Source organism: Diorhabda carinulata, chromosome 6, assembly GCF_026250575.1.
Source record: "Diorhabda carinulata isolate Delta chromosome 6, icDioCari1.1, whole genome shotgun sequence".
Classification (NCBI taxonomy): domain Eukaryota; kingdom Metazoa; phylum Arthropoda; class Insecta; order Coleoptera; family Chrysomelidae; genus Diorhabda; species Diorhabda carinulata.
Genome location: NC_079465.1, coordinates 23736650 through 23760594, shown reverse-complemented (window position 1 = coordinate 23760594; position 23945 = coordinate 23736650). Strand labels below are relative to the sequence as shown.

General features: G+C 32.2%; 4 protein-coding genes across 8 annotated transcripts; all 4 read left to right on the top strand.

The window, feature by feature from the left end:
* The first annotated feature begins 232 nt into the window (after positions 1-232).
* LOC130895014 (sodium-independent sulfate anion transporter-like) lies at positions 233-10048 on the top strand. Its single transcript, XM_057802105.1, has 9 exons — positions 233-378; positions 4656-4822; positions 5198-5406; positions 7875-8109; positions 8168-8388; positions 8446-8797; positions 8862-9164; positions 9225-9370; positions 9557-10048. The coding sequence occupies exons 1-9, from the start codon at positions 350-352 to the stop codon at positions 9914-9916; spliced, it is 2022 nt and encodes a 673-aa protein (XP_057658088.1). The 5' UTR covers positions 233-349; the 3' UTR covers positions 9917-10048.
* Positions 10049-10302: 254 nt separating this feature from the next.
* On the top strand, positions 10303-10947 carry LOC130895016 (cytochrome c oxidase assembly protein COX19). Its single transcript, XM_057802107.1, has 2 exons — positions 10303-10667; positions 10755-10947. The coding sequence occupies exon 1, from the start codon at positions 10303-10305 to the stop codon at positions 10561-10563; it is 261 nt and encodes an 86-aa protein (XP_057658090.1). The 3' UTR covers positions 10564-10667; positions 10755-10947.
* Positions 10459-11360, top strand: LOC130895015 (phosphopantothenoylcysteine decarboxylase). The gene is made up of 3 exons (XM_057802106.1): positions 10459-10667; positions 10755-10955; positions 11040-11360. Exons 1-3 carry the CDS (start codon positions 10566-10568, stop codon positions 11298-11300), a joined length of 564 nt encoding a protein of 187 aa, XP_057658089.1. The 5' UTR covers positions 10459-10565; the 3' UTR covers positions 11301-11360.
* Positions 11361-11610: 250 nt separating this feature from the next.
* LOC130896005 (calcineurin-binding protein cabin-1-like) lies at positions 11611-23441 on the top strand. Of its 5 annotated transcripts, XM_057803732.1 has the most exons (26): positions 11782-12075; positions 12155-12388; positions 12443-12544; positions 12646-12854; positions 12938-13160; positions 13224-13496; positions 13762-15170; positions 15225-15367; positions 15432-15601; positions 15663-16294; positions 16353-16545; positions 16607-17369; positions 17420-17739; positions 17843-18026; positions 18223-18416; positions 18475-18638; positions 18700-18934; positions 18988-19125; positions 19183-19486; positions 19708-19923; positions 20277-20509; positions 20586-20745; positions 20869-21078; positions 21206-21399; positions 21514-21594; positions 22202-22245. In XM_057803732.1, the coding sequence occupies exons 1-25, from the start codon at positions 12001-12003 to the stop codon at positions 21574-21576; spliced, it is 7041 nt and encodes a 2346-aa protein (XP_057659715.1). In that variant the 5' UTR covers positions 11782-12000; the 3' UTR covers positions 21577-21594; positions 22202-22245. The 5 variants fall into 5 exon arrangements, with proteins under 5 accessions (XP_057659711.1, XP_057659715.1, XP_057659712.1 ...); XM_057803728.1 differs by lacking the exon at positions 21514-21594 and having other exon boundaries at positions 11611-12075; positions 22202-23441; XM_057803729.1 differs by lacking the exon at positions 21514-21594 and having other exon boundaries at positions 17429-17739; positions 22202-23441.
* Positions 23442-23945: the final 504 nt, after the last annotated feature.

The following is a 23945-nucleotide window of genomic DNA, read 5'->3' as shown; positions in this document are numbered from 1 at the left end:
CATACCAACTTTACATGTATGATATTTACACAAGCAGATATTAACTTAATTGAAAAAAAAATATATTTCAAAGTTCTTAAAACTTTCATTATGGTAATTTTTAAATTTGAGTAAAGGTAAGTTAAGGTAACCAATAATTTGGTACGTAGAACAGTTAAATCCTGGCCTAAAATGTTTATTTACTTTCCGCATTTGACAATGGAAAAATCACCATCAATTTTCTGTTTATTGTTCCCCCCACAAATAACCATAAATAAGTACCCACTTTATTTGTGTATAGCAGTCAGACTAGCGGTGCGCTGAAAATGTGATTTAAGAAAATGATAAAAACGTTAATTTTCGTATATAAATGAATTCCAATAGAGGAACTGATTTTCTGTAAGTACAAACTGAAATATGATAAAACCAATATTTCAACACAATGAAAAGCGCTCAGTTTTTACATTAATTTAAAAAAATAATAGTAATCGAAATAATCAAATCTTAATAAATCATTATTGAATAAAATTACATTGATTGTAATTGTTATAAAAAAGAAAAACTGTCATGATAATTGGACCTTCAAAATATTGAAGTATTTTGTCTTATCATTCAAAGCTAATTTTTTATATTTATGATAAGGACCACAGATTTAATAAATCGATACATACAGAGTTGATATTAGGAGAAATCGATTTATCATATTTATTTTATGCGGAAACATTTACTTCCGCAGATACCGGAAATGGCCATTATCTTGGGAAGGTCAACAGATATCGAACCATGGATAACTTTGTTCCATAGATCTCATCTGTGTGTGAAAAGTCATGACGATTGACGTATGCGCAGAAGAGTGGAAAAACTATGCAAATGCATTATTTTCACGAAAAACCAATAGATAACAGAACATTTAATAATTTTTGTAAGGTTAGGTTAGGTTTTTTGATAAAAATTATACATTTGCATACTTTTTACACTGAAACTCTTCTGCGCATACGTCAATCATGACTTTTCACACACAGATGAGATCTATGGAACAAAGTTATCCATGATTCGATATCTATTAGCCTTCCTGAGATAATGACCGTTTCCGCATAAAATAGATATGAAAAATCGTATCATCAATAGTCTATGTATAGAGTTTCATGATGATCGACATGGGGCGGGTTATCATACTCTTACCATATTATATATAATACTCCTATATGGACAGTTGGTAGGGGAAAAAACGTTCCTACGTTACGGTGTCGACAATATTCATTTTCTCTCTCGTTCGAGACACTTTATTTATACTACGCTTGCTTGAGAACGCGCAGAACCGAGCAGGAACCTCGGAGGATGGAGAAATCGTTGCCGTGCTGTCTTCCTTAGTCGAAACAGTTTCTCTTACCCTAAAATCTGCCTGTGTCACATGTCAACCAAAGTTTAATATTAACCAAAACAAAAGTAATACGAAAAGTGAAGATGTCCTTTGAATTTTTTTCATTTCTGCATAAATTATTGATCTTAAGGATAGTGAAAGTGACATAGCTTGTCACCAAATACCTATTATAATTATGAATTTATGGATTGTAATGAAAAGAAATGAATAATCTTTTGTCTTAAATTTACCGTGAAGCATATTTCAATTGTGTGAATGTGGATATAAATTTTAACGCAGATAATAATTCTTTTTAGTAGCAATAAATTTTGTCAGTAAAGTACGTGCCCATAAAAAATAAATGAAACTATTATATGTAATCGTCATTACATCACGCTTCTATTATAAATTGTTTCATGGCGATAATGTCTTTCACGTAGGGGAAAATGAATGAATCTCAGTCAACTAAACATATATGTATATATAACGTAATTGACATAATAACAATATGTACATCCTGTATTACGTATTCGTTAATAAATTCCGAAATCGTGTTCTTCCAAATAAAAATTGAGACGTTTCCAATTTTGCTGTAATAATATTTGAAAACCGTGACATGAGAAAACTGTTATTAGATTTTAATAAAGTTAATTTTTATTTAATTCATTTCGATGAAATAAGAATATACATATAAAGTATATTATTTACGCTACCATTAGTTGTTTGACAAGATTACTTTTAATTGCCTACGCATTTACTGGAACTAAATAATAATTGAAAACTGAGTATTATTTTATTAATTTTCCATATGACAATAGCTATAAGTCTGGTAAGTGATTCAGTACGGTACGAGATAGATGTTTATGAACGAGGCGACGAAGGAGCCGAGTCAAGAATATCTGACGGACGTATTTCCTAATGTTTTTTTTTTCATACTGTTTTCGGTTTTAAATAAAAATCTTATATATTAAAAAAATTGATGATTTCCATTCAGAGTCCATTCAGGCGTTCTACCCAACCGATTTGCTTAATTTTTTTTTCTTCAATGGAAGGTATTGATGCACAGATCAGCCATCAACCATCGGATTTCATCTAATTTTCACCATTCTCAAGTTATACTCAAATGCGATTACCCTCTGTACATTACTCATTTTGTTTTGGTTTAAGAACACTCGCTGAAACACCTTCTTTCTTTTGAGATTTTGAACACTTGAATCGGTTGAGTTGGAGAGGAGCTAGGCGCGGACATTCAATGTGGAGTTATGGATTTTTGTAGGTTTTTGGCAACTTTTCTACATGCAAAGATCTATATCTCAGATTCTAATATAGCTACAGAGTTCGTTTTGGTTTAAGAACACTCGCTGAAACACCTTCTTTCTTTTAAGTTTTTGAACACTTAAATCGGTTGAGTTGGAGAGGAGCTAGGCGCGGACATTCAATGTGTAGTTATGGATTTTTGTAGGTTTTTGGCAATTTTTCTACATTCAAAGATCTATAACTCAGGTTCTAATATAGCTACAGAGCTCGTTTTAGTTTGAGAACACTCGCTGAAACACCTTCTTTCTTTTGAGTTTTTGAACACTTAAATCGGTTGAGTTGGAGAGGAGCTAGGCGCGGACATTCAACGTGGAGTTATGGATTTTTGTAGGTTTTTGGCAATTTTTCTACATTCAAAGATCTATAACTCAGGTTCTAATATAGCTACAGAGCTCGTTTTAGTTTGAGAACACTCGCTGAAACACCTTCTTTCTTTTGAGTTTTTGAACACTTAAATCGGTTGAGTTGGAGAGGAGCTAAGCGCGGACATTCAATGTGGAGTTATGGATTTTTGTAGGTTTTTGCCAACTTTTCTACATGCAAAGATCTATATCTCAGGTTCTAATATAGCTACAGAGTTCGTTTTGATTTAAGAACACTCGCTGAAACACCTTCTTTCTTTTAAGTTTTTGAACACTTAAATCGGTTGAGTTGGAGAGGAGCTAGGCGCGGACATTCAATGTGTAGTTATGGATTTTTGTAGGTTTTTGGCAATTTTTCTACATTCAAAGATCTATAACTCAGGTTCTAATATAGCTACAGAGCTCGTTTTGGTTTAAGAACACTCGCTGAAACACCTTCTTTCTTTTAAGTTTTTGAACACTTAAATCGGTTGAGTTGGAGAGGAGCTAGGCGCGGACATTCAATGTGTAGTTATGGATTTTTGTAGGTTTTTGGCAATTTTTCTACATTCAAAGATCTATAACTCAGGTTCTAATATAGCTACAGAGCTCGTTTTAGTTTGAGAACACTCGCTGAAACACCTTCTTTCTTTTGAGTTTTTGAACACTTAAATCGGTTGAGTTGGAAAGGAGCTAAGCGCGGACATTCAATGTGGAGTTATGGATTTTTGTAGGTTTTTGCCAACTTTTCTACATGCAAAGATCTATATCTCAGGTTCTAATATAGCTACAGAGTTCGTTTTGATTTAAGAACACTCGCTGAAACACCTTCTTTCTTTTAAGTTTTTGAACACTTAAATCGGTTGAGTTGGAGAGGAGCTAGGCGCGGACATTCAATGTGTAGTTATGGATTTTTGTAGGTTTTTGGCAATTTTTCTACATTCAAAGATCTATAACTCAGGTTCTAATATAGCTACAGAGTTCGTTCTTTTCTATTATAATGATTTCTGATACTTATTTAATGGATTCGATGCGAGCGAAGCCGCGGGTAAAAGCTAGTCAAAATTATATTGAAATATGAAATGTCATATTTTACTGAAAAATAACTCCTTTGATTATTCTCTTATTATTTAAAAAAATAAAAATTAACAGAAGTTACTAAGATAACATTGCAAACAAATATTGAATTCTTGGTAATACAAAAAATATTTTTCCCTGAAGAATGGCCGTTAATTCGAAGAAAATTGTTGAGAAAAGTGCTGGAGCAGTAGGGAAAATTATTCAAATTAAGTCTTCGAAAAGGTACGAAAAAGAATATGCGATGTACTGCAAACATTCAAAAATTAGAATAAAAGTTTAGTTATTAAATATAATTGATTTTTTTTTCTAATTATTTCAAACGGGACTGGGGCAACTTGAGAGTACAGTAAAGTGCCATTTTCCGGACTCAAATTAGTAGGTACTGTAAAATCGACTGGAAAAGTTTGTCTATTATAAAACAGAAAACTACGGAATTATTAATAATAGTTGAAAAATAATGTTTATAAATCGCGAACATAATAGTAGCAATAACTTTATTATAGGTGTATTGTACCTATGCTCATTGTCCGATTGAGTGATTTATATTGACGGTTATCGAATAAAATTGATGATTTTAGGCAAGATCAACATGTACAGCAATTTATTGGGAAAACCGATGAGTCTCACGATAATCCAAATTTTAACGATTCTACTATTGACATATGTACGTCCAGTCAAAGAACTAGTCCTTGTTTAGGAGGAGTTTACTCGGTTAAAAATTATTTAGGTAGTAACAACTTTTTAGGTAAGTGAACGAAGATCTATAGTACGTGATAACGAAAAACCTGCACCGAACGCAACTCAAAAAGTTCGCTTTTGATGTTTTCTAAGATATTTGCTCATATTTTGTCAAATCCACCTCACGAATCAATAAAAAAAATTGTTTTTTATTCAATATTTTTTTTATAAACATATTTTATTTTTATTATTTAGTGACATGAGAATTAATTTATTCGTTTTTACGTTTTTATAAACAGTCAAATTCGCACATGCAAAACATGCGGTTAAAACTAAGTTATTCAGATTTCTTGCTGTATATTTCGTTTATTATCAAATTTAAACAACTTTTGAGATGATTCTCGTCGATAGGTATTATATAATATAGTACTTTCTCTTGTAGTTGTCGATGAAGCCACTAAAGATACATCGTTGACTGACGCCTTGAAAGATTTGATTCCTTGTACAAAAAATGCAGTTGGAAAACTATTTACAAAAAAAATGTTGTACAAAAGACTACCGATACTTAATTGGTTGCCGCAATATAATTCCAGTTATGCAGCAGGTGATTTCATAGCTGGAATTACTGTCGGACTCACATTAATACCACAAGTTAGTAGAGGTATTTTCGATTCGCTTATTGAAACCATTTCTCTAACTCAGGGGTGCTCAAACGGTCGATCGCGATCGACCAGTCGATCGCGAGTGCTTTTTGAGTAGATCTCGAGAAGAAAAAAATTTTTAATTAGTAAGTAGGTAACTAAACTACAAAAATGTATTACGTAATAAAATAACACTGCTTGCGGCAAAAGGCGGCTTTATCAAAGGCACCCGCGTCAAAGAAAAGCCGCGTTGTTTCTAGACTAGACTGTACTGTCTAGTTTCGGACGGCGCGTTTGACGGGAACATTCGAGACTTTCTTTCACGCCGATATAAATGTTGCGCCTGCATGAATTGGAGTCATTCTGAATTGTAACTTGATAGCGATACTACGTCGATACAAAGTTTATTATTAAATAGTGGAAAATGAGTGCAGTGAAGAAATCTAAAACGTATCATTTTAATAAGTATTGGGAGGAAGAATTTTTCTTTTGTATGGTGAAGGATAAGTGCATTTGTGTTATTTGTCGTGCGTCAGTTGCAATACCTAAGCGTGGTAACTTAGAGAGGCATCATAAAACGGTTCATAAAAACTAATCAAAAGGATTTTCCGCCACAGAGTGAATTAAGAAAACGAAAAGTAAGTGATTTTATATCTTGTTTGAAAAAAGAACAAACCATGTTCACAAGACCAGCCAAACAATCAAAAGCTACTACGATCGCGTCATTTAAAATATCTCATATATTGGCGAAACACAAGAAACCATTCGAAGATGGATCGGTGGTGAAGGAAGCATTTATTGAAGCGTATTGAAGTCATGAGTCAGGACATCGCAGATAAACTAAAACATGATATCATGGAATGTACATACTTTTCTTTACAGTTCGACGAATCCACCGATATGACAGACACTGCCCAGCTGTGTATTTTTATTCGGATGGTATTCAATGACATGTCGGCTAAAGAAGAATTTTTGACAATCATTCCTCTGAAGGGGAAGACCCGTGGCGAAGATATATATGAAGTTTTCTTTAATTTTGTAAAAAACTACGAGCTACCAATATATAAATTAGTGTGCATTACAACCGACGGAGCACCAGCAATGATTGGAAACAAAAACGGTTTTGTGGCATTGTGTCGAGCTAATGAAGAATTCCCTTCATTTTTTTTTCATTCCATTGCATTATACATCAACAAGTTTTGTGTTCCAAAGTTTTAAACACGGAGGAAATTATGGGCATTGCAACAAAAATTGTGAATTCCATCCGTGCACGTAGCTTGCAACGGCGGCTCTTTCAGTTGCAGTTGGAAGACAGGGAGTCAGCTGAACACACTGATTTAGTTCTTCACACAGACGTCAGATGGTTGAGTCGCGGAAAGTTCCTACAAACGTTTCAAGAATTATTGCCCGAAATAACAGCTTTTCTAGACGAAAGAGGTGATGACACTCTGATTTTGAAAAACGAAAAATGGCTGACTGATTTGGCATTTTTGACTGACATCACAATGCACTTAAACATCGTTAACTTGGAGCTTCAAGGTAAAGGAAAAACTATTATTGAGATGATTAGCGCATTAAACGCATTCAAAAGTAAATTGCAGTAAATTGGAAAATATAGCATCATTTATGAGTTATCCTTTTTCATGTAAAAACATTGAGGAATTAGCTAGTGAAATAGCCAGTCAGTTTAATATGAACTCATGTTCTGTTGAAAATGAGTTGGTGCAGATTATATCAGATATACATCTCAAAGCTACAGCATCTGATACAAATTTCTGATGTTTTATATCTGAAGATAAATATCCGAATCTAAGGCAAATCGCCCTTCAACTGACGGCATTGTTTGGGTCAACTTACTTGTGCGAGTCTGCATTTTCTGAAATGAAGATAATTAAATCAAAATATCGCAATCGACTAACTGACGATCATATGTCATCATGCTTGCGATTAGCACTCAGTGGTTACTTACCATCTAATGAAAAGTATGCTGAGGACATGTAGTGCCACGCTTCAACATCCAAAGCCACTCTTTAGATAGGTTTAACACCATATGTAACCCTTTTGTTTTGTAACAACCAATAAACTCGCAATTTTGAATAACTATGAGTTTTTTCATTGATATTGTAGAGAAGAACCTAACCCAAATCTTGACTAAAATAACGTACCTATATTGTGCAGAAAGCTAATATCTATATATGCTACGGTACACCCTACCTAGGTAGGTAGGGTGTATCGTGTATGTACGACAACCCTGCATCACACATACTTGCAGCCTCTCAGAGTCGATCGTAAGTAGTCTAAAAATATTGAGGTAGATCGCCAACAGTTCAAGTTTGAGCACCCCTGCTCTAACTTTACAAAAAAAGTTTTTAAAACATTTTCTTCGCCAAACGTAATATCAGCACATTTTTAAATATTCAATTCAAACAATATTTATCGGTAAATTATCAATAACTATACTAAACTAATGAATTTTAGGGGTTAGCTTATCACAGTATTATCGGTTTACCCCCAGAGTACGGTTTATACAGCTCTTTTATAGGCTGTTTTATTTATATAATATTTGGAAGTTGTAAAGATGTACCTTTTGGACCATCTGCCTTGAACGCGCTTTTAGCATCCCAAGCTATAAACGGAAAAGGACCGGAGCATGCTATATTATTAACATTTTTAACAGGTATTATCCAGATATTAATGGGCGTATTGGGATTAGGTAATGATCAAATTGTTTTACATAAACTAATCATCAGTAACGCGTTCGGTTCTTTCAGGCTTCATAATAAATTTTGTATCAGCCCCAGTATCGTCCGGATTTACATCAGCTGTAGCTTTGATAATAATTACTTCGCAAATTAAAGATATCTTGGGTATAAAGCCTAAAGGAAGTACCTTTGTGGAAACTTGGTATAGTGTGTTTGAGGAAATTCGGAATATAAGACTCTGGGATACCGTGATGGGTGTAGTTTGCATAATTTTATTATTAATTATGAAGGTAATAATATATATTTTATCTATAATAAACGTATTTATTTCGTTAAATATCTTGTAGTCGATCGGGAATCATAAATTGCGATCGATTGAAGGAAAAGCTACAACTTTCCAAAAAATGTATAATAAACTAACTTGGACGATTGGAACAGGTCGTAATGCTATTATGGTTATAATTTGTGCTTTTATTGGTTGGATCTTCTGTAAAACAAAGAATCCGCCATTTTTGGTTATTGGTCATGTACCGCAAGGTTTGCCCACAATCAAAATACCTCCATTTGGATTCACCAGAGAAGAAAATGGTACCGCAGTTGAATATACATTTACCAACATGGTGACTAATTTGGGAAGTGGGATCATCATAGTTCCCTTAATTGGTTTGCTTGAAAATATCGCCATATGTAAAGCATTTGGTAATTATAGATTTTTCTGTTCCACTTCATAATCAACCGTCTATAATATTATCTATTATTTCAGCTAACGGGAAACCGGTGGATGCCACTCAAGAACTTTTAGCTCTGGGCTTTTGCAACATCGGTAATTCGTTTGTCCAAGGTTATCCAGGAACTGGAGCTCTAGGAAGAAGTGCCGTAAACAATGCCAGTGGAGTTCGTACACCTTTGGGTGGAATTTACACTGGGACTTTAGTAATAGTCGCTCTTCTATTTTTTACACACTATTTCTATTACATTCCCAATGCCGCTTTAGCGGCAGTCATTATTGCTGCTACTATTTTTATGATCGAGGTGAAAGTTGTCAAGCCAATGTGGAGGTCAAAAAGTGAGCAAACCCAGCTTAGAAAAGTATTTAAACTAACTTATTTCGTTTAACATATTCCAGAAAGCTGTTTCACGATCTTTATAGTTACATTTATAGCTTGCCTCGTACTGCGTTTAGAAATTGGAATTTTGGTGGGTATCGGAACCAATTTATTGCTGTTGTTATACCATGCAGCAAGACCCAAAATAATTGTGGAGAAATTAACCGTAAGTTAATAATAATAAAATAATTGAGGAAATGTTTAAATAGATTTTCAATTTTTTTCTAAACAAAACTAGTTTCGGTCGGATTATTTTCCTTAAATCACACTTCGTCTTCAAAATAATGCAATGTATTGAAAAAACTGGCCTAATTTGTATAATTACCCTCTTGAATCCTTATTTTTATTTCAGACCACAGCAGGAGTTGAATATCTACTTTTAACCCCCGATAGGTGTCTGATATTTCCATCTGCTGACTACGTTCGGTACATCGTGACCAAATACGGAGTACGCCAAGGAGTACCTTTAGTTATAGATTGTTCTCACATATATGGGGCGGATTTTACAGCAGCCACTGTTATAGAAACATTAATTACAGATTTTGCGGCAAGAGATCAAACTATATTCTTTTTTAACCTTAAACCATCCGTATGCTCGGTATTCGAAGGTTTATCGCCGAAAGGTTTTGTTGTATTTTATAATGCGAACGATTTAGACGATCTACTAACTAAATACGTAAAAGGAGAAAATGTAAAAAGCCAAATACCTTAATCAAACAAAGCAGGAAACTAAAAATTTATTTTCCATTTCCCTGGTGCACTTGAAAAATATCTGTGAGATCAAAATATATGTATTTTATATTTTTTATGTATTTCACAATTTCCAAATAAAGTTTTAATCAAATTGACTAAAGCGTTTCTATATATATATTCAAAATTTAAACGAAAACTGGGATATTTTGAGTTTTTTAAGTTGTCATTCTGGAATTCTGTATCACGACCTTAATGTTCTATGATGTTTTAAAAGTTAGGTTAAAATACTAACAAAGTGTTTGATACTATTATATTAAACTTTTATTTTTTATATCATATTTAGATTCACGGTAATGATATACTGAATTGTCTTATAATTGTGAAAAATTCCATCAATTTTGTCTAATGTCGTCTATGACATTTGGTCAAAAATCTTTTCAACCAACACCTCCAGATAAAGGCAGTTTTCCTTTAGATCACGAAGGTTTGTGTAAAAAATCGATGATAAGTTATATGAAATGTTTATTTATTAATAAGAACGATAATTCAGCTTGTCGCAAAGAAGCTAAAGAATATTTGAGTTGTCGTATGGACAACAATCTTATGGCCAAAGAAGAGTGGACGAAATTAGGTTTTACAACTGAAGACGTTTCTAATAAACAATAAAAATGGTTAATATACTTATCGGATGTACTGGAAGTGTTGCTACTATCAAGTTACCGTCGATAATACAACAAATTATAGCTTCAAATATTGCTTCTAGTTCTGAAGTAAGTTTTGAATATGGATGTTTGTAATCAATCGATATTATGTCGATCAGTGGTAAAGGTTATTTCAAATATTATATGCATTTTCAGATAAGAGTATGTTTGACAGAATCTTCCAAACATTTTTTAAAAAATGAAAATTTAGATGATACTAATGTTTATGTGGACTCAGACGAATGGGAGGCTTGGACTAATAGGGGTGATCCAGTACTACATATCGAACTTGCAAAATGGGCTGACTTATTGATAATTGCTCCATTAGATGCAAATACTTTAGCAAAAATGAGTAATGTAAGTTAATAAATAACATTAATTGATAAAATTCTCTATTCAACTCATTGTTAATTTTTTATATTGATATTAAATATGTTTCAGGGTATTTGTGACAATCTGTTGACTTGTGTAATACGGGCTTGGGATATTATGAAACCACTAATTTTTTGTTCTGCTATGAATACCAAAATGTATGAACATCCATTAACGTCACAACAAATTACCATTCTCAAATCTTTCGGGTATCTAGAAGTTCCTGTTGTGTCAAAGAAATTAATGTGTGGAGATGTCGGACCAGGCGCCATGGCAGAAGTAGAAACAATTGTAGAATATATTAAAAATATTGTTGAAAAAGATAGTTAATCTACTGATTGCAACAATTTAATTTATTGGGTTTAATAAAGATTTTATTAAAAAATTAAACGTTTTCATTTTATTACATGTAGATAAATTTTGTTTTGTTATACCGTTAAAATTTGTGTCGTAATCTAATTATTTCAAAAAATTGCCAAGAAAAAGGTATTAATAATGATTATTTACTCATTATACAAAATAAAAAAAATGTGGTCATTAAATGAATCTTAATAAATATGTTGATATTCAAATAGACTTTAATAGTCAATGCTATATCGGTTTGTGAATATGCCTTAATATGTGTCAATATTGAAATGTCATTTTAATTTATTGGGTTCAATCAAAATTATATCAAAAAAATTAATGTTTATTAAATATAAATTAAAGTTTATTTTGTCCATCAAATTAATTAAAAACTTTTGCCGAGAAAAGGGTATTAATAGTGATTATTTACTCGTTATAGAAAATAAAGAGACAATACGATTATTTAATGGGGTTAAATAAATGTGCTGATATTCAATCTTACCGTTCTGTGGATATGCCTTAATATGTGTCAATGTTGAAATGTCATTTTATTTTGTCAACAACTTTTAAAATGGTTAGATTAAAAACAGATTTTTCCTTATTTTTGTACATTAGAAATATTTAAATAAACTATCAACTAGAAATAAATGTATTCTGAAAAGATAATTACTCAATAAAACTGAAAATGTTGAAAATTAAAGCTCTTAATAGAGAATCATTATCTGATGAAGATACACCAGTTATAAGAAGAGAAGCTCAGGTAAATATTCATTAATATTAGAACTCTAAAAAATTTATTGATGGTTTTTATACCATACTTTGATTTATGAATTTTATAGGAAGAAATCGTTTTGGAATTATACAATAAAGCTTTACATCTTCAATCAGAAGGTGTTTATACCGAAGCAGAATCAATACTCAGTAAATTAATTGATGAAAATATACCTTTATTGGAAAACAATGGAGGCCTACCCAAATCTATGTCGAATTTGAAATATTCTTGTCATATCAATATGGGTAATATATACTTAAAACTTGATAGGGTTAATGATGCCCTTGAAAAGTATTTGTTCGTAAGTTGTTGATATAATTTTTTACTTTAAAAGGTGAATGATTATATTCTTTAGGCATCACAATTGGATGGGACTGATGTTACTTTATGGTATAAGATTGGTAATTTATCTTTAGCTCAAGACAAATTTCGCCAGTCAGCTTATGCTTTTGCAAAGGTAAAAATTAGGTTGTATTAATTAAGAAATGAGACACTCTTTATACAATTTATAAATGCATTACAATTTTGAGGTCAAGATTAAATTATATAAATTTTTAGGGTTTAGAATGCAGTGAAACTCATTGGCCATGCTTAGACAAACTTATATCTGTTTTATTTGCTATAAAAGATACGATTGCATGCTTAGAATATATAGGGAAAGCTCTGATGAAAGATGCAGATTATGTTAGGGGCTTAGTTTTGAGAAAACAAATATATAGAAATAATCCAGCAACGGAGGAATACTACAAACTTTACAATCCAGACAGGTAAAAATTGAATGTATAAATGTTCTAGTTAGAATTTTTTTTGTTATTATTGATATTTGAAAATTATATAATTTGTATTTCAGCATATGGGAACCTCCAATAGATACTCCAGTTGATGATGAAGATGAAAAAAGTTTCCTTGAAGAAGCACAGGTTTTATGCGATAGAGTAATTGAAGTAGAAAATTCGTTTGCTCCCAAACCTCTCCATACTATCCCTCTTCCAAAACCTTTAAAGGAATTCACCTGGATGTGTTTAACTGAAACTATAATTTATATTCATCAGTATTTAGCAGATAATGAAATGGTACATTCATTAATTCTTTCACTCTGTGAATTTTATTCTGACTTCTTAATTTTTTTGTAACAGAGCCATTTTACGATGATTGATATGAAAAAATGTATGAGCACTACTGAAAAACCATCATTTTTTAAATTTCAACAAACTGATCAACTTATTGATTCCAAGATTGTTGAGGACCAAGTAAATGAAACAAAAATAATCCAAGAGAATGTAGATGTTATTAATACCGATGAAAAAATGGAAATTAACCAAATAACTGAAAGAAGAGTTTCACAGAACAGTGAAATGAATGTTAATGAACCACAGGAAAATACTCCAGTTCAAACTGATAATGATGAAGTAAACTACATTTGTTTATGTATTAAGAAATCACATTGTATTGTAAGATAATAGAAACTTTCATTAATTAACAGATCAGGTTATCAAAATGATTAATATTTCATAGGAATAATTTGATTCTATTGAATAGATTTTAACTATATCATTCAATTTCAAGATACACAATCCAATCCAGCACTCAAGGAATATATAAGTAAAATATTTCAGTTTCAATAAAATAAAAACCTCTCGCAGTTTTCCATTTATTGGCAGTCTGATTTTTTAGGAACAAAACATGGACCAAGAAAATGAAGAGCAAGATGAAACAGTAGAACCGAAAGAAAGAGGTCGACCAAGAGGTTCTAAACGTAAACGTGACGTTATTTCAGATTTGCAAACATGGGGATGGTACAGTAGAAGAAAACTATCGAAGAAAGCAAAAGAAAAAGATTTTACAGTAGAAGATGCGTTAGAACGAATTATACCCAAAGATTTATTACCTTACCGAATAGATTCCGAAAAAATTAACAATTTTGAAGATTCCATGAACACGATGGATCTCTATCATATGTATATAGACAATTACAATGTAAATACTTATTTATCTCCGATTCATTCTCCGAAATCCGTAAATTACGAACAATATTTCGGAACCGATAAGGAAAATGATGATGTTCAACATTTTTGGACGAAATCCCGCGATTATTACGATGTAATAGTATTATTGAAAGATTTAGTATTCAGTTTATCCAAATTGTGGCATTATAAATGGCCTAAAGAGCTGGTACCTCTTTACGTTAAAGCTTACAATATGTTTCGGGAACATTGTGATCCTCCCCAAGTTTTTTGCGGCGGACATACTTTCGGGGAAATGCGTAATGATGCGTTGGCTTCCATTTTGTTTGGAGAATTATCTCTGTTTAGCTGTGATGATAGAGAATCGGTGCCTCCTACTTTACTTGGTTATTTGAGACTTATAAGTGGTTGGCAAGATGAATGGAAAGAAGAATATCCATCGTTTTTCATTAGAGTTTATTGGTTGCAATCTCATTTATTTCGGAAAGAGAACAACAACGATTTAGCGATTACGGCGCTCCAATTGATACAAGAAGTTATTGAAGGAGAAGAAAAAAACAAAACAAGTGAAAAGTATATGTTGAGTTTACCAAATTGTTTCAAATATGGTCTCGTAAATACCGAAATAGTCGAAAAGATTTTCAAACATTTAAATATGATAAATTCCTTAACCGCAGTCGAAAATTTATTTAATGCTGAAAAATATTCGCAAGTCGCTGAAATTCTAAAAGAAACTTTCAATGGCGGTCCTTGTCCGCAAGTAGGTAGAATGGGACGACCTGCACAATTAGGTCTTTTGATGCATTCCCTTTGGTTTACTGACATGGGACAATGCTTTGTGTGGACCGAAGAATGTTTAAATGAAGCCTTTGAACAACATTTGAAATTCACCAAAGATCAGGAAAAATGGGAAAAAATAGTGGAGAAATGTTTAGCCATACTATATGAAATTATCAAAAGGGATACGGTTTGCGTCATTGATCTGTTAACAGAGGATAAGAGATCGAGAATCGTTCAGACTTTATCGAAAATTGTTTCTAAGCAGATGAGCGTAGAAGGTGGAAATATCAGTTACGGTTGTATTACCCCTTGGATTTTGCTACATTATGTGTTGCTCAGGTAAATCACATCAGTTGTTTATTTATTTTTTTTTTACGACAATTTGTATTTCAGAGAAGAACAGAGAGCATATGCCAAAAAGAGAATTAGCAGAGGTAAAAAAGAAAAATCCGATATAAACGCCAATCAAGAAGAAAATACGGATAATAATTTACCACCGTCCGTTGCTATTTTATTTTCGGCGCATGAATTTTTAGGTAATTATATTTGTATCTGATACAATTTTTTAATGATAGAATTTTATTTGGTTTTAATTTTTAGGTCCTAAAGGTTGGTGCATGACAAATCAAGGAGAAATACTCCATTTTATTATCGATACAATACTCGATAAACTTGACGCACCGATATTCGAAAAGATGAGAAATAAAATTGACATACATATAGAACAGGCGATGTTTTGTCTATATCAACATCCTAGTAAAAAGAATAAGGTAACTTGAATTATTGTCATTTTTTTTTTTCAAGTTTTATTAAATTTTGAAAACGTTTTAGGTATCTCGACATTTAGCAGATCATAATGTAGATCCTTTGCCATTGTCTTGGGAACGTGCAACACAATTATTCGAATTTTATGGCCCGGATCAACTACCCGAATTCAACTCTTACAAAAATGCGTCGATTTCCGCCGATCTCGAACAACTATTTAAACGAATAATAGCGCTAGTACCACCTAATAATGCCGTTCAACAACACCTACCGAAAATTATGGATTTCATCCATGGGAAAACTGATAAAATATTAGATCCAGTAGATTTCCCTCGAAAAGTCAAACCCATATATTTCCTAATTGGAGATTTTTATTTTAAACAAAGAGAATTTAATAAATGCATAAAATATTTTCAAATGGATTTGTGTATAAATCCTTCACGTTTAGATTCATGGGCGTGTTTAGGATTAAGTTATGCAGCTCAGTTAGATACAAAATTGAATCATTGCGAAAAATTTAAAAGCGAAATGGAGTTTTTGGATAAAGCAAAATACGCTAGTATTTGTTTTAAAAAAGCTTTGGAAATATGCCCCGATCCGCTTATGTTGTGGATTGAATGTGGCACTTTTCAATATACCGTCCACGCTTATTGTTCGAGAGTTTTGAAATATGAATCTGAAAATTTGAGTATGGAACGGTGAGTTCTTAAATATATAATGTAATACATTATTCAATTAATACTGAATTTTTTCTAGATTCGAATTTCTCGAAAGTCAAAAAAATAGTTATTTGGACAGTTCCGGTAGTAGTTTTGAGAAAGCAATCGCCATATACGAAATGGAAGAAACGAACGAGGCAGACGAAAGGTGGTTACAATATTACATTCTCGGAAAAATCGCCGAAAAGAAACAAAAAGAACCTACCGAGTACCTACAATATTATCTTACAGTAAGTGAAATTTGTCGGAATAAATTTTAGATTCCAAAAGTTTCTTTTGTATATATTTTAGGCTGCTACATTATTAGATGAAAATAAAGCGGAATATCCCGAAAAAATAAATTACAGCAATCCTCAACATTTGTCGGTAGAAGCTTTAGAATTGCATTATCGAATAAATGCATCAGTATTAAAATATTTGGAACTTCACGAAGGTAAAAATATTCCAAATACTCTCGGAGCATTTTTCAAAAAATGTCTAGCGACGTCGAAATATTTAAGAAAACCTCCGCCGCCGCCACCGCCTCCAACTCTACCTGTATCCGTACCAGAACAGGAACCGTGCGAACTACTGACTGTATCAACTTCTTCTACTAGTTTTCAGGAACAATTTTTAAATTCGTTGGGTAAGTTAGGTGCAGCCCAATCAGAAAAGAAAGACGATGAGAAAATTGAAAAAGAACAACCGGATAAAGAGCTGGAATCAATAAAAAATGTCGACAAGAAAATTTCTGAAAATTTCGATAACAAATTGGAGATGGATGATAAAGAAAAAATAGATACAAAAATGGAAACGGCCGATGAAGACGACGTAATAATGATAATATCGGATTCGGAAGAAGAAGTCAAAGTAAAAGAAAAAATAGAATTAACAAATAGAGATGAAGCAGTAGAACATGGAACTATTGAATATAAAAAGAACGCAGATGTAGATATTGAAAAAATAAAACAGTCAATTGAATCGAACGAAATAAATATAGTAGATGAAATCAATAACGACAAATATAATATAAAAGAAGACGATATGAAAAAAGATCCACCATCGAAAACGTCAGGTATTTTATTCTTTTTATTTAAACTATTTAAGTGATATATGAAATATTAGATATTGTAGATACGAAATTCGGCGAAGTGAAAGATGTTCAGAAGGTGTTGGATGAAATGATGTTGCAAACGATGAAAGAAACTGAAGAAAACGGCAACGAAATGGATTCGGACGTGAGCGGTACGGAAAAGGTAGAAGAAGTCACATTGAAAGAGGAAGAGGATAACGATGTGGAAATCGTGGAGATTAAAAACGAATCGACGGAAAATGTAATAGAATGTTCAAAAAATCGAGCGGAACCGATAGAAGTAAAGTTAGATATAGATAATAAAGCGAAAAAAAATAATGTCGTCGTCGACGGTGATACTGACAATAGAAGAGTAAGTCTTTATTTGTTTTTTTTATTTTATAAAAAATATATGAAAAGGTTCAGATTTATTCAATTTTTGAACATTATTACTATATATATCTTCAAATTTTTAGATTTCTTTGGTAGATTCGAGCAGTGGTTCCAGTTCTTCATCCAGTTCAAGTGATAGCTCTGAATCTGACACTGACGATGATGACGATGACAGCAGTTCTAGTTCCTCTTCATCTTCATCTGATGGCTCAAATGAATTTATGTCCAACAGTGAAATATCTCATTTGATAGATAAATGTGTTTGTGGTAATAATTTATTTTTATTATACACTAAAAAACAAAACTGTTTAGTAAAAAAAATGTTATTTTCTGTTTGTTTGTTTGTTATGTTTGTTTTCTCAAAAGTCTCTTGTATTTAAGTTTGAGGTTTGTGATGTTACAAGAAGAAAATTAGTTTCAATGTAAATTTTATATTTTACAGATTTTTTCATTGCAATTGTAGGTTTAGAAACATGCATAATTCGTCTGACTCAAAATTATAAAGCCCTCTATCGTCTGGCGCACCTTTATTTTTACTACAAAGCAAAAAAAGATGTGAACAAATGCAAACAGTTGTTATTAAGCGATTACAAATGTAAAGATGGTACCGTTGTTAATGGACTTTTCAATGACAGGAAACCCAATAATTTTTTTAACGTGAGTATTCATTCGCTATTTGATAAAATTAACTTTTCAACATTTATAACTTTTTTAGGGTATTTGGAGGATCCCATCTACTGAAATAGATAGACCTGGTTCGCTTTCAGCTCATATGAGTCGATGCCTCTCTTTGTTAATGCAAATATTACGTAACACCAACGACAACAAAACTCTCATAGATTTATGTGTACAGTTGAGAAGAATTCCCGAGCCAGATAAGTATGTATGATAACATTATATTCTATATAATGTTAGGTTATTTATTTCAAATTTTGTTTAGAATTTACATAAAGGATACGGAAAGAATGGCCTTTTCGGAACAAGCGATGACCATGTGTATCCAGAGCTTGAGGAGTCAAATTAAATACGTGTCAGACATGACCAATCCACAAATCGCTAAACTCTTACAAGAAATTTTCAAGATACATCAAAGATTATCGAAACATGCACCTTCTAAAGAAATTCCATTTGCTAATCTCTTAGTGGAAGTATATAAGAAGTTTATAAAGGAAAAGGTAAAAGGAACATTAGAAATTTAGCGTGAAAATTAATTTTAACAAATTTGCAGATACCAGAAAATGTAAATGTATTAGATTTGGCCATTAAATTCTGTTCACAAAATAAATCTGCTGAAAAACATAGATTGCAGAACGTTTCTTCAAAATCACCCATGTTCGTTCCAAGAGGACCTGCGGTTTCTTCGAATGTGAGTTTAAATTTACTTCGTATAATATTTGGATATTATTTTTTATTGAATGTTTAGGCTCCCGTTATGCCTTCTCCACAAACTGTGACTCTTCCACAAAGTACTCCGTTAAAGAGACCTGGTGTTAGTAGACCTCGAGGACGACCTCCTCTACAGAAAACACCCGGCCAACCACGATATCAAAGATCGAAAAGTGTTAGTTCTGCTGGCTTAAATAAAACGTACGCTTGGCAAAAGTCGCTGATTGATCAAAGTTACGCTTACGAATATTTGAAACATTATCAGGACGAATTGATCAAACAGTACAGTCAGAATTTGAGTATTAGTCAACTGACGCAATTGAGTCATATATTAACGCAAGGTAAGGGAACATTTTTGTTTGAAAATTAATTTGTTTAAGATAGAAACTAAAGCAACGGTAGTCTAGAGAAAATTAAAATGTCTCATTTCATGATAAATGTAAACATCGAATTGTAGGTTTAATTATTATACATGTTCAAGAAAATTGTTTTTGACATTTATTAAATCGATTTATTGCGCCGATTTTTTTTTATCTGATATTGGAGTTATTTTTATGTGTAGGTCAAATAAACAATCCGCTCACTGCTAATGCCATAACAAGTCAAATGTTGGCACAAACAGGACTTCTCAATTCGAATCTACTCAAACAGATAAATTCGGTTGGGAATGTTAATACACCGAGTACGTCAATGCAACTGATGGATACGTTGAATCAGTTAAATCCTAACATGAAGAAGAAGTTGGGCGTCGATCACGCACTGTCCAGCTTAACTTCAGGTTAAAAATTCATATTAAAAAAAATTAACGGTAATATGTGACAAAAGTATTTCGTTTTGTCGATTATTTTGTTAAAATCAAATAATATATCCGAAAATAAACATAAATTATTTTACTTATTCAAGTATTTTATAAAAATACTTTTGTGACAAACCGTTTACCACAGATAGGTAGTGAAAAGGTTTGGTCTTCATAGACTAGTTTATTTTCGACACCAAATATTAGACATTGGTCCTGTTTATTGGCTATAGAAAATCATAAAAACAAACTGCATTTCGTATTTGCATGCCGAATTAACAAACTTTCTGAATCTATGAATTAAAACCGACTTCTTGTATCATTTGAAATTTCAGATCAATTGAAAGTATTGGGAACTATGGTTCCTCAGCAATCTGGAGCGCAACATAAACAATCTACTTCCAGTATCGCGAGTAGTAGCAAATCAATCAAGCAGTCATCTTCTCCAAGAACTAATCTACCCATCACCTCTAAACAATCCACTATGGTGGATCCTTCGAAAATTAAACAGACGAGCATTAATCAATCTTCGCCTACCAAAAGTATATCCAATCAGCAAATATTCAAGGTGATATATTATTTCAAAATAAAAACACAAAAAGTTGGTGAAAGTATTGGTTAGTAATAGATTGTTTTTGTTTTAGGAACCAGTAATAAATGCTGCGGCACATTCTCCGGAAGAAAAAACTGCTAAAGATTTAATGAAAGATCGTCCCAACATTTCAATAATACCCGTCGCAGTACCTCTACCGCCTCCAAGTATATCACCAAGTTTCATGAGGCAAAACTCGACAAGTCCTTCAAGTAATTCATACCTTAAATTATTTTTTAATTATCAAAAGATAATTGTTGTGGTAATGAGATACCAAAGTATTATTATAGTAATATATAATATTCAAAAACTATTACCAAGTTGTTTATTTATAGGTGGCGGTAAGACTTTGCAAGAAAAATTAGCGGAAAAGAAGAAAGAACAACAAACTAAACAATTGAAATCGAATGGCGAAGGAGGTAAACGTCAAACAGAGGCTTTAATGAAGAGCTTAAATATCCCCAGTCTTCCGTCATCTTTAACTGTATCTCCAGCTCAATCTTCAACTTCACCTTCTCTCTTGAAACAACAAGAAACTGCTCAAGGTAAGTACAAGATTGATTTTGAGATTAGGATGGTGTAATTAAGTTATTTATATTTTTGTCGCCTACTGTTCGATAATTATTTATTGGAATCAAATTTGTGTTGCAGAACTATTTTTTTTTTTTTTAGGAACAGTATTTAATTTTTCGAAAACTCCGCCATTGGTAAACGCCAAATTTCCACTTGATATCAGCATGCAACAATCAGGTCCATTAAAATCAATCAAAGAACCATCTTTACCTACCTCTTTAATTCTATCGAGAACTCCAACACCCCTAGGCACCCCATCGTTTTCATCGGATTCCGGGGTATCTATTAGTCAGGTGAGAATTGAGAATAAAACATTTTAAAATTTGTTTAAACATTTGTTGGGTGTTTTTTTTTTCACAAAAAAGTGCCAACCACAAATTAAGAATCACCTCACTCATTTTCTACAGGGCGATCATAGTAAAACTCAGCAAGCACCAAGGAAACCATACATTTGGAATCCATCATTTTAATTTAATTTTCTTTTATGAGTAAGTTAAAAGCAGCATCAAATACCATTGCTCGAATATGAGTAGTTAGACAATATTTTTGTGCATGTCTCTTAATTATTATAATGTTGTACAACATTTATTTGTATTTAGGAAAATGTTTTCCAAAATATATGCATGGCAATAATACTATAATTTCGTAGATTTCGATTATTTCTTGAAAAATGTATTTTAGTTGTACAAAAAGTTAATTTTTATGTGATTCTCCATATTCTATTGCTGCTTATAGGACGTTAGAATAGTGAAAAAAGTGGATGACGGTTGTACCGGAAATTTGAATTTGAACTATTAATTATTAGGAAACCATCGTTTTTATATTTGTGGTTTTTAAGTAGAATTGAATAACACGAAATTGCGATTCTAATATAAGACAAAGTCATCTATGGTTATTATTGCACTCTACACGATTGCGTGCATGCTACACTAGAGTGAAAGTTACTTTCCTAATATTTCGATATCAATAATTTCAAAACAGAATTTAACTTGCATATTTCATTCGAGTTCCAGTTGAAATATTAAGGTCTTGTTAGTACTTTGTAAACTGATAATACGAAAAAGAATAATTCTTTTTTTTTTTTCTTTTCATTAGGTTCATCAAACGAATCAACAAAAAGTTAACGAAGAAAAACAATCACCGGTTTCTAATGAAGAAGAGAAGACCGTATTTTCACCATTAAATAGTTATGAAGAAATCAAACCGAAAAATATCAAGTCTGATAGTTCTGTTAACTATAGAGAAAGTACAAAACATATGAGAAGAGAAGAAGAACATCATGTTAGCATCCCAAAATTAACATTAAATTCCTCTATCGATATATCTCCTATAAAAACGGTAGATAAAGTGAAATATATGAGAAAATCATCAAAAGGGTCCAAGTATAAACAAGAACTATTTAAAGATATTCACAAAACTAAACACAAAGATTCATCTCAGCAAAGTAATTCAAAAAAACTTGAAGAATCATTAAAATCGTATCAATCCGGTAAACACGGAAATGTTTCTATAACAAAATCTATTTCACATTCTCAACCTGATATATCATTTCATCCTACAAATGCCAATTCCGAAAAGACACATTCGTCATACGGTAAAAAGTATTCAAAAAAATCGGAAGAAAATGCTAAATCAAATTCTTTTAAAAAACTACCTACATCCGATAACGCTAAAAGAGTCGAAATATCTCAAATTCAAAGTTATTCGAAATCCGAATCTTCCAAAAGATTGGAGAATCTTTCAAGAGCCGGTGTAACTATAATGAAAACAGAGCCCTCAAAATTTTCGGAAACTTTATTGAAATCCACATCAAAAGAGCAACGTACAAAATCAATCGATAGTTTACCCGACATTAATAAGACATTGGAAATTCTATCAAAATCGGGAGTGCACTTGAAAACATTACCCTTCAATAAACCAAAATCCGCGGATAATCGCCTATTAGACAAACATACTAAATTCTCAGATTCTAATAAAAAGGGGGAAATTAGTACATCCGTTCCTAATTTTTCGAAAGTAGAATCTAAAAATAAAACACTAAAGAATGTACCTTGCTTAGAATCGAAAATACGAGAAAATCCTTCTCCGAAAGCATTTTTCAAGATATCCGAATCAGATAATGACGATGATGTCATTTGTATAGATTAAGGTATTATTTTTGCAATCGTCATTTAATGTAGGAAAAGTTTTTTAAATACTATAAGCAGTATAGGAAACACTCCTTTATAATGCATTGTGAAAAGCGTGTTTCATATACAGTTTTACCATTCATTTCAAAGTATTAGTAATGAATATGTTTTTATTTAAGTAAAACCTGCGTTTTATTTTTACTGTTTTTACCTCGTTTATTCTTATAATTCCATTCTCATGGTATATTCCGCTGTTAAAACTAAGGTACGTGAATTCTTCTTCTCTCTCTATTGGCCGTTTGTCTGACGACATACAGCCAGGATCTGTGTTTTGCTAGTTACCAGTATATTTGAAGAGTGTACCACACGGTACATCTGAAGACCTGCTTCATGTTCTTCAAAATAGGATAAGGTTATTACAGAGGGTGGTAGATAGAGACTCTTCTCGTCCTGTGGTGTATACAGGACATTTCACAGAGGGTTGCACTGGAAGAGTAGGATATGGAAATAGCTCTAGAAAGTAGTTCCTATGTAGGTAAAAGGATTATCTATGATTCTATAAATGTTATAAGCTAAGCCATGCATTACGTAATTGGTTATAAACGCCTACTGTCTACTTATAGTGTTAAGTCATTTTTAGAAAGGTATTTGACTAAGAGTTCAACTGACTTTGACCCTGGAGCCAAAGGCATCGAATATATATTAATGGG

Bases quoted from the DNA above. Each gene is read 5' to 3' on its own strand.
- LOC130895015 (XM_057802106.1), top strand. From the start codon at position 10,566: ATGGTTAATATACTTATCGGATGTACTGGAAGTGTTGCTACTATCAAG. The intron at 10,668-10,754 runs GTAAGTTTTGAA...ATGCATTTTCAG, and splicing joins ATATTGCTTCTAGTTCTGAA to ATAAGAGTATGTTTGACAGA. The intron at 10,956-11,039 runs GTAAGTTAATAA...AATATGTTTCAG, and splicing joins CTTTAGCAAAAATGAGTAAT to GGTATTTGTGACAATCTGTT.
- LOC130896005 (XM_057803728.1), top strand. From the start codon at position 12,001: ATGTTGAAAATTAAAGCTCTTAATAGAGAATCATTATCTGATGAAGAT. The intron at 12,545-12,645 runs GTAAAAATTAGG...ATAAATTTTTAG, and splicing joins CAGCTTATGCTTTTGCAAAG to GGTTTAGAATGCAGTGAAAC. The intron at 19,487-19,707 runs GTAAGGGAACAT...TTTTATGTGTAG, and splicing joins GAGTCATATATTAACGCAAG to GTCAAATAAACAATCCGCTC.
- LOC130895016 (XM_057802107.1), top strand. From the start codon at position 10,303: ATGTCGTCTATGACATTTGGTCAAAAATCTTTTCAACCAACACCTCCA.
- LOC130895014 (XM_057802105.1), top strand. From the start codon at position 350: ATGAATTCCAATAGAGGAACTGATTTTCT. The intron at 5,407-7,874 runs GTTAGTAGAGGT...AATGAATTTTAG, and splicing joins GACTCACATTAATACCACAA to GGGTTAGCTTATCACAGTAT. The intron at 9,165-9,224 runs GTGAGCAAACCC...AACATATTCCAG, and splicing joins GCCAATGTGGAGGTCAAAAA to AAAGCTGTTTCACGATCTTT.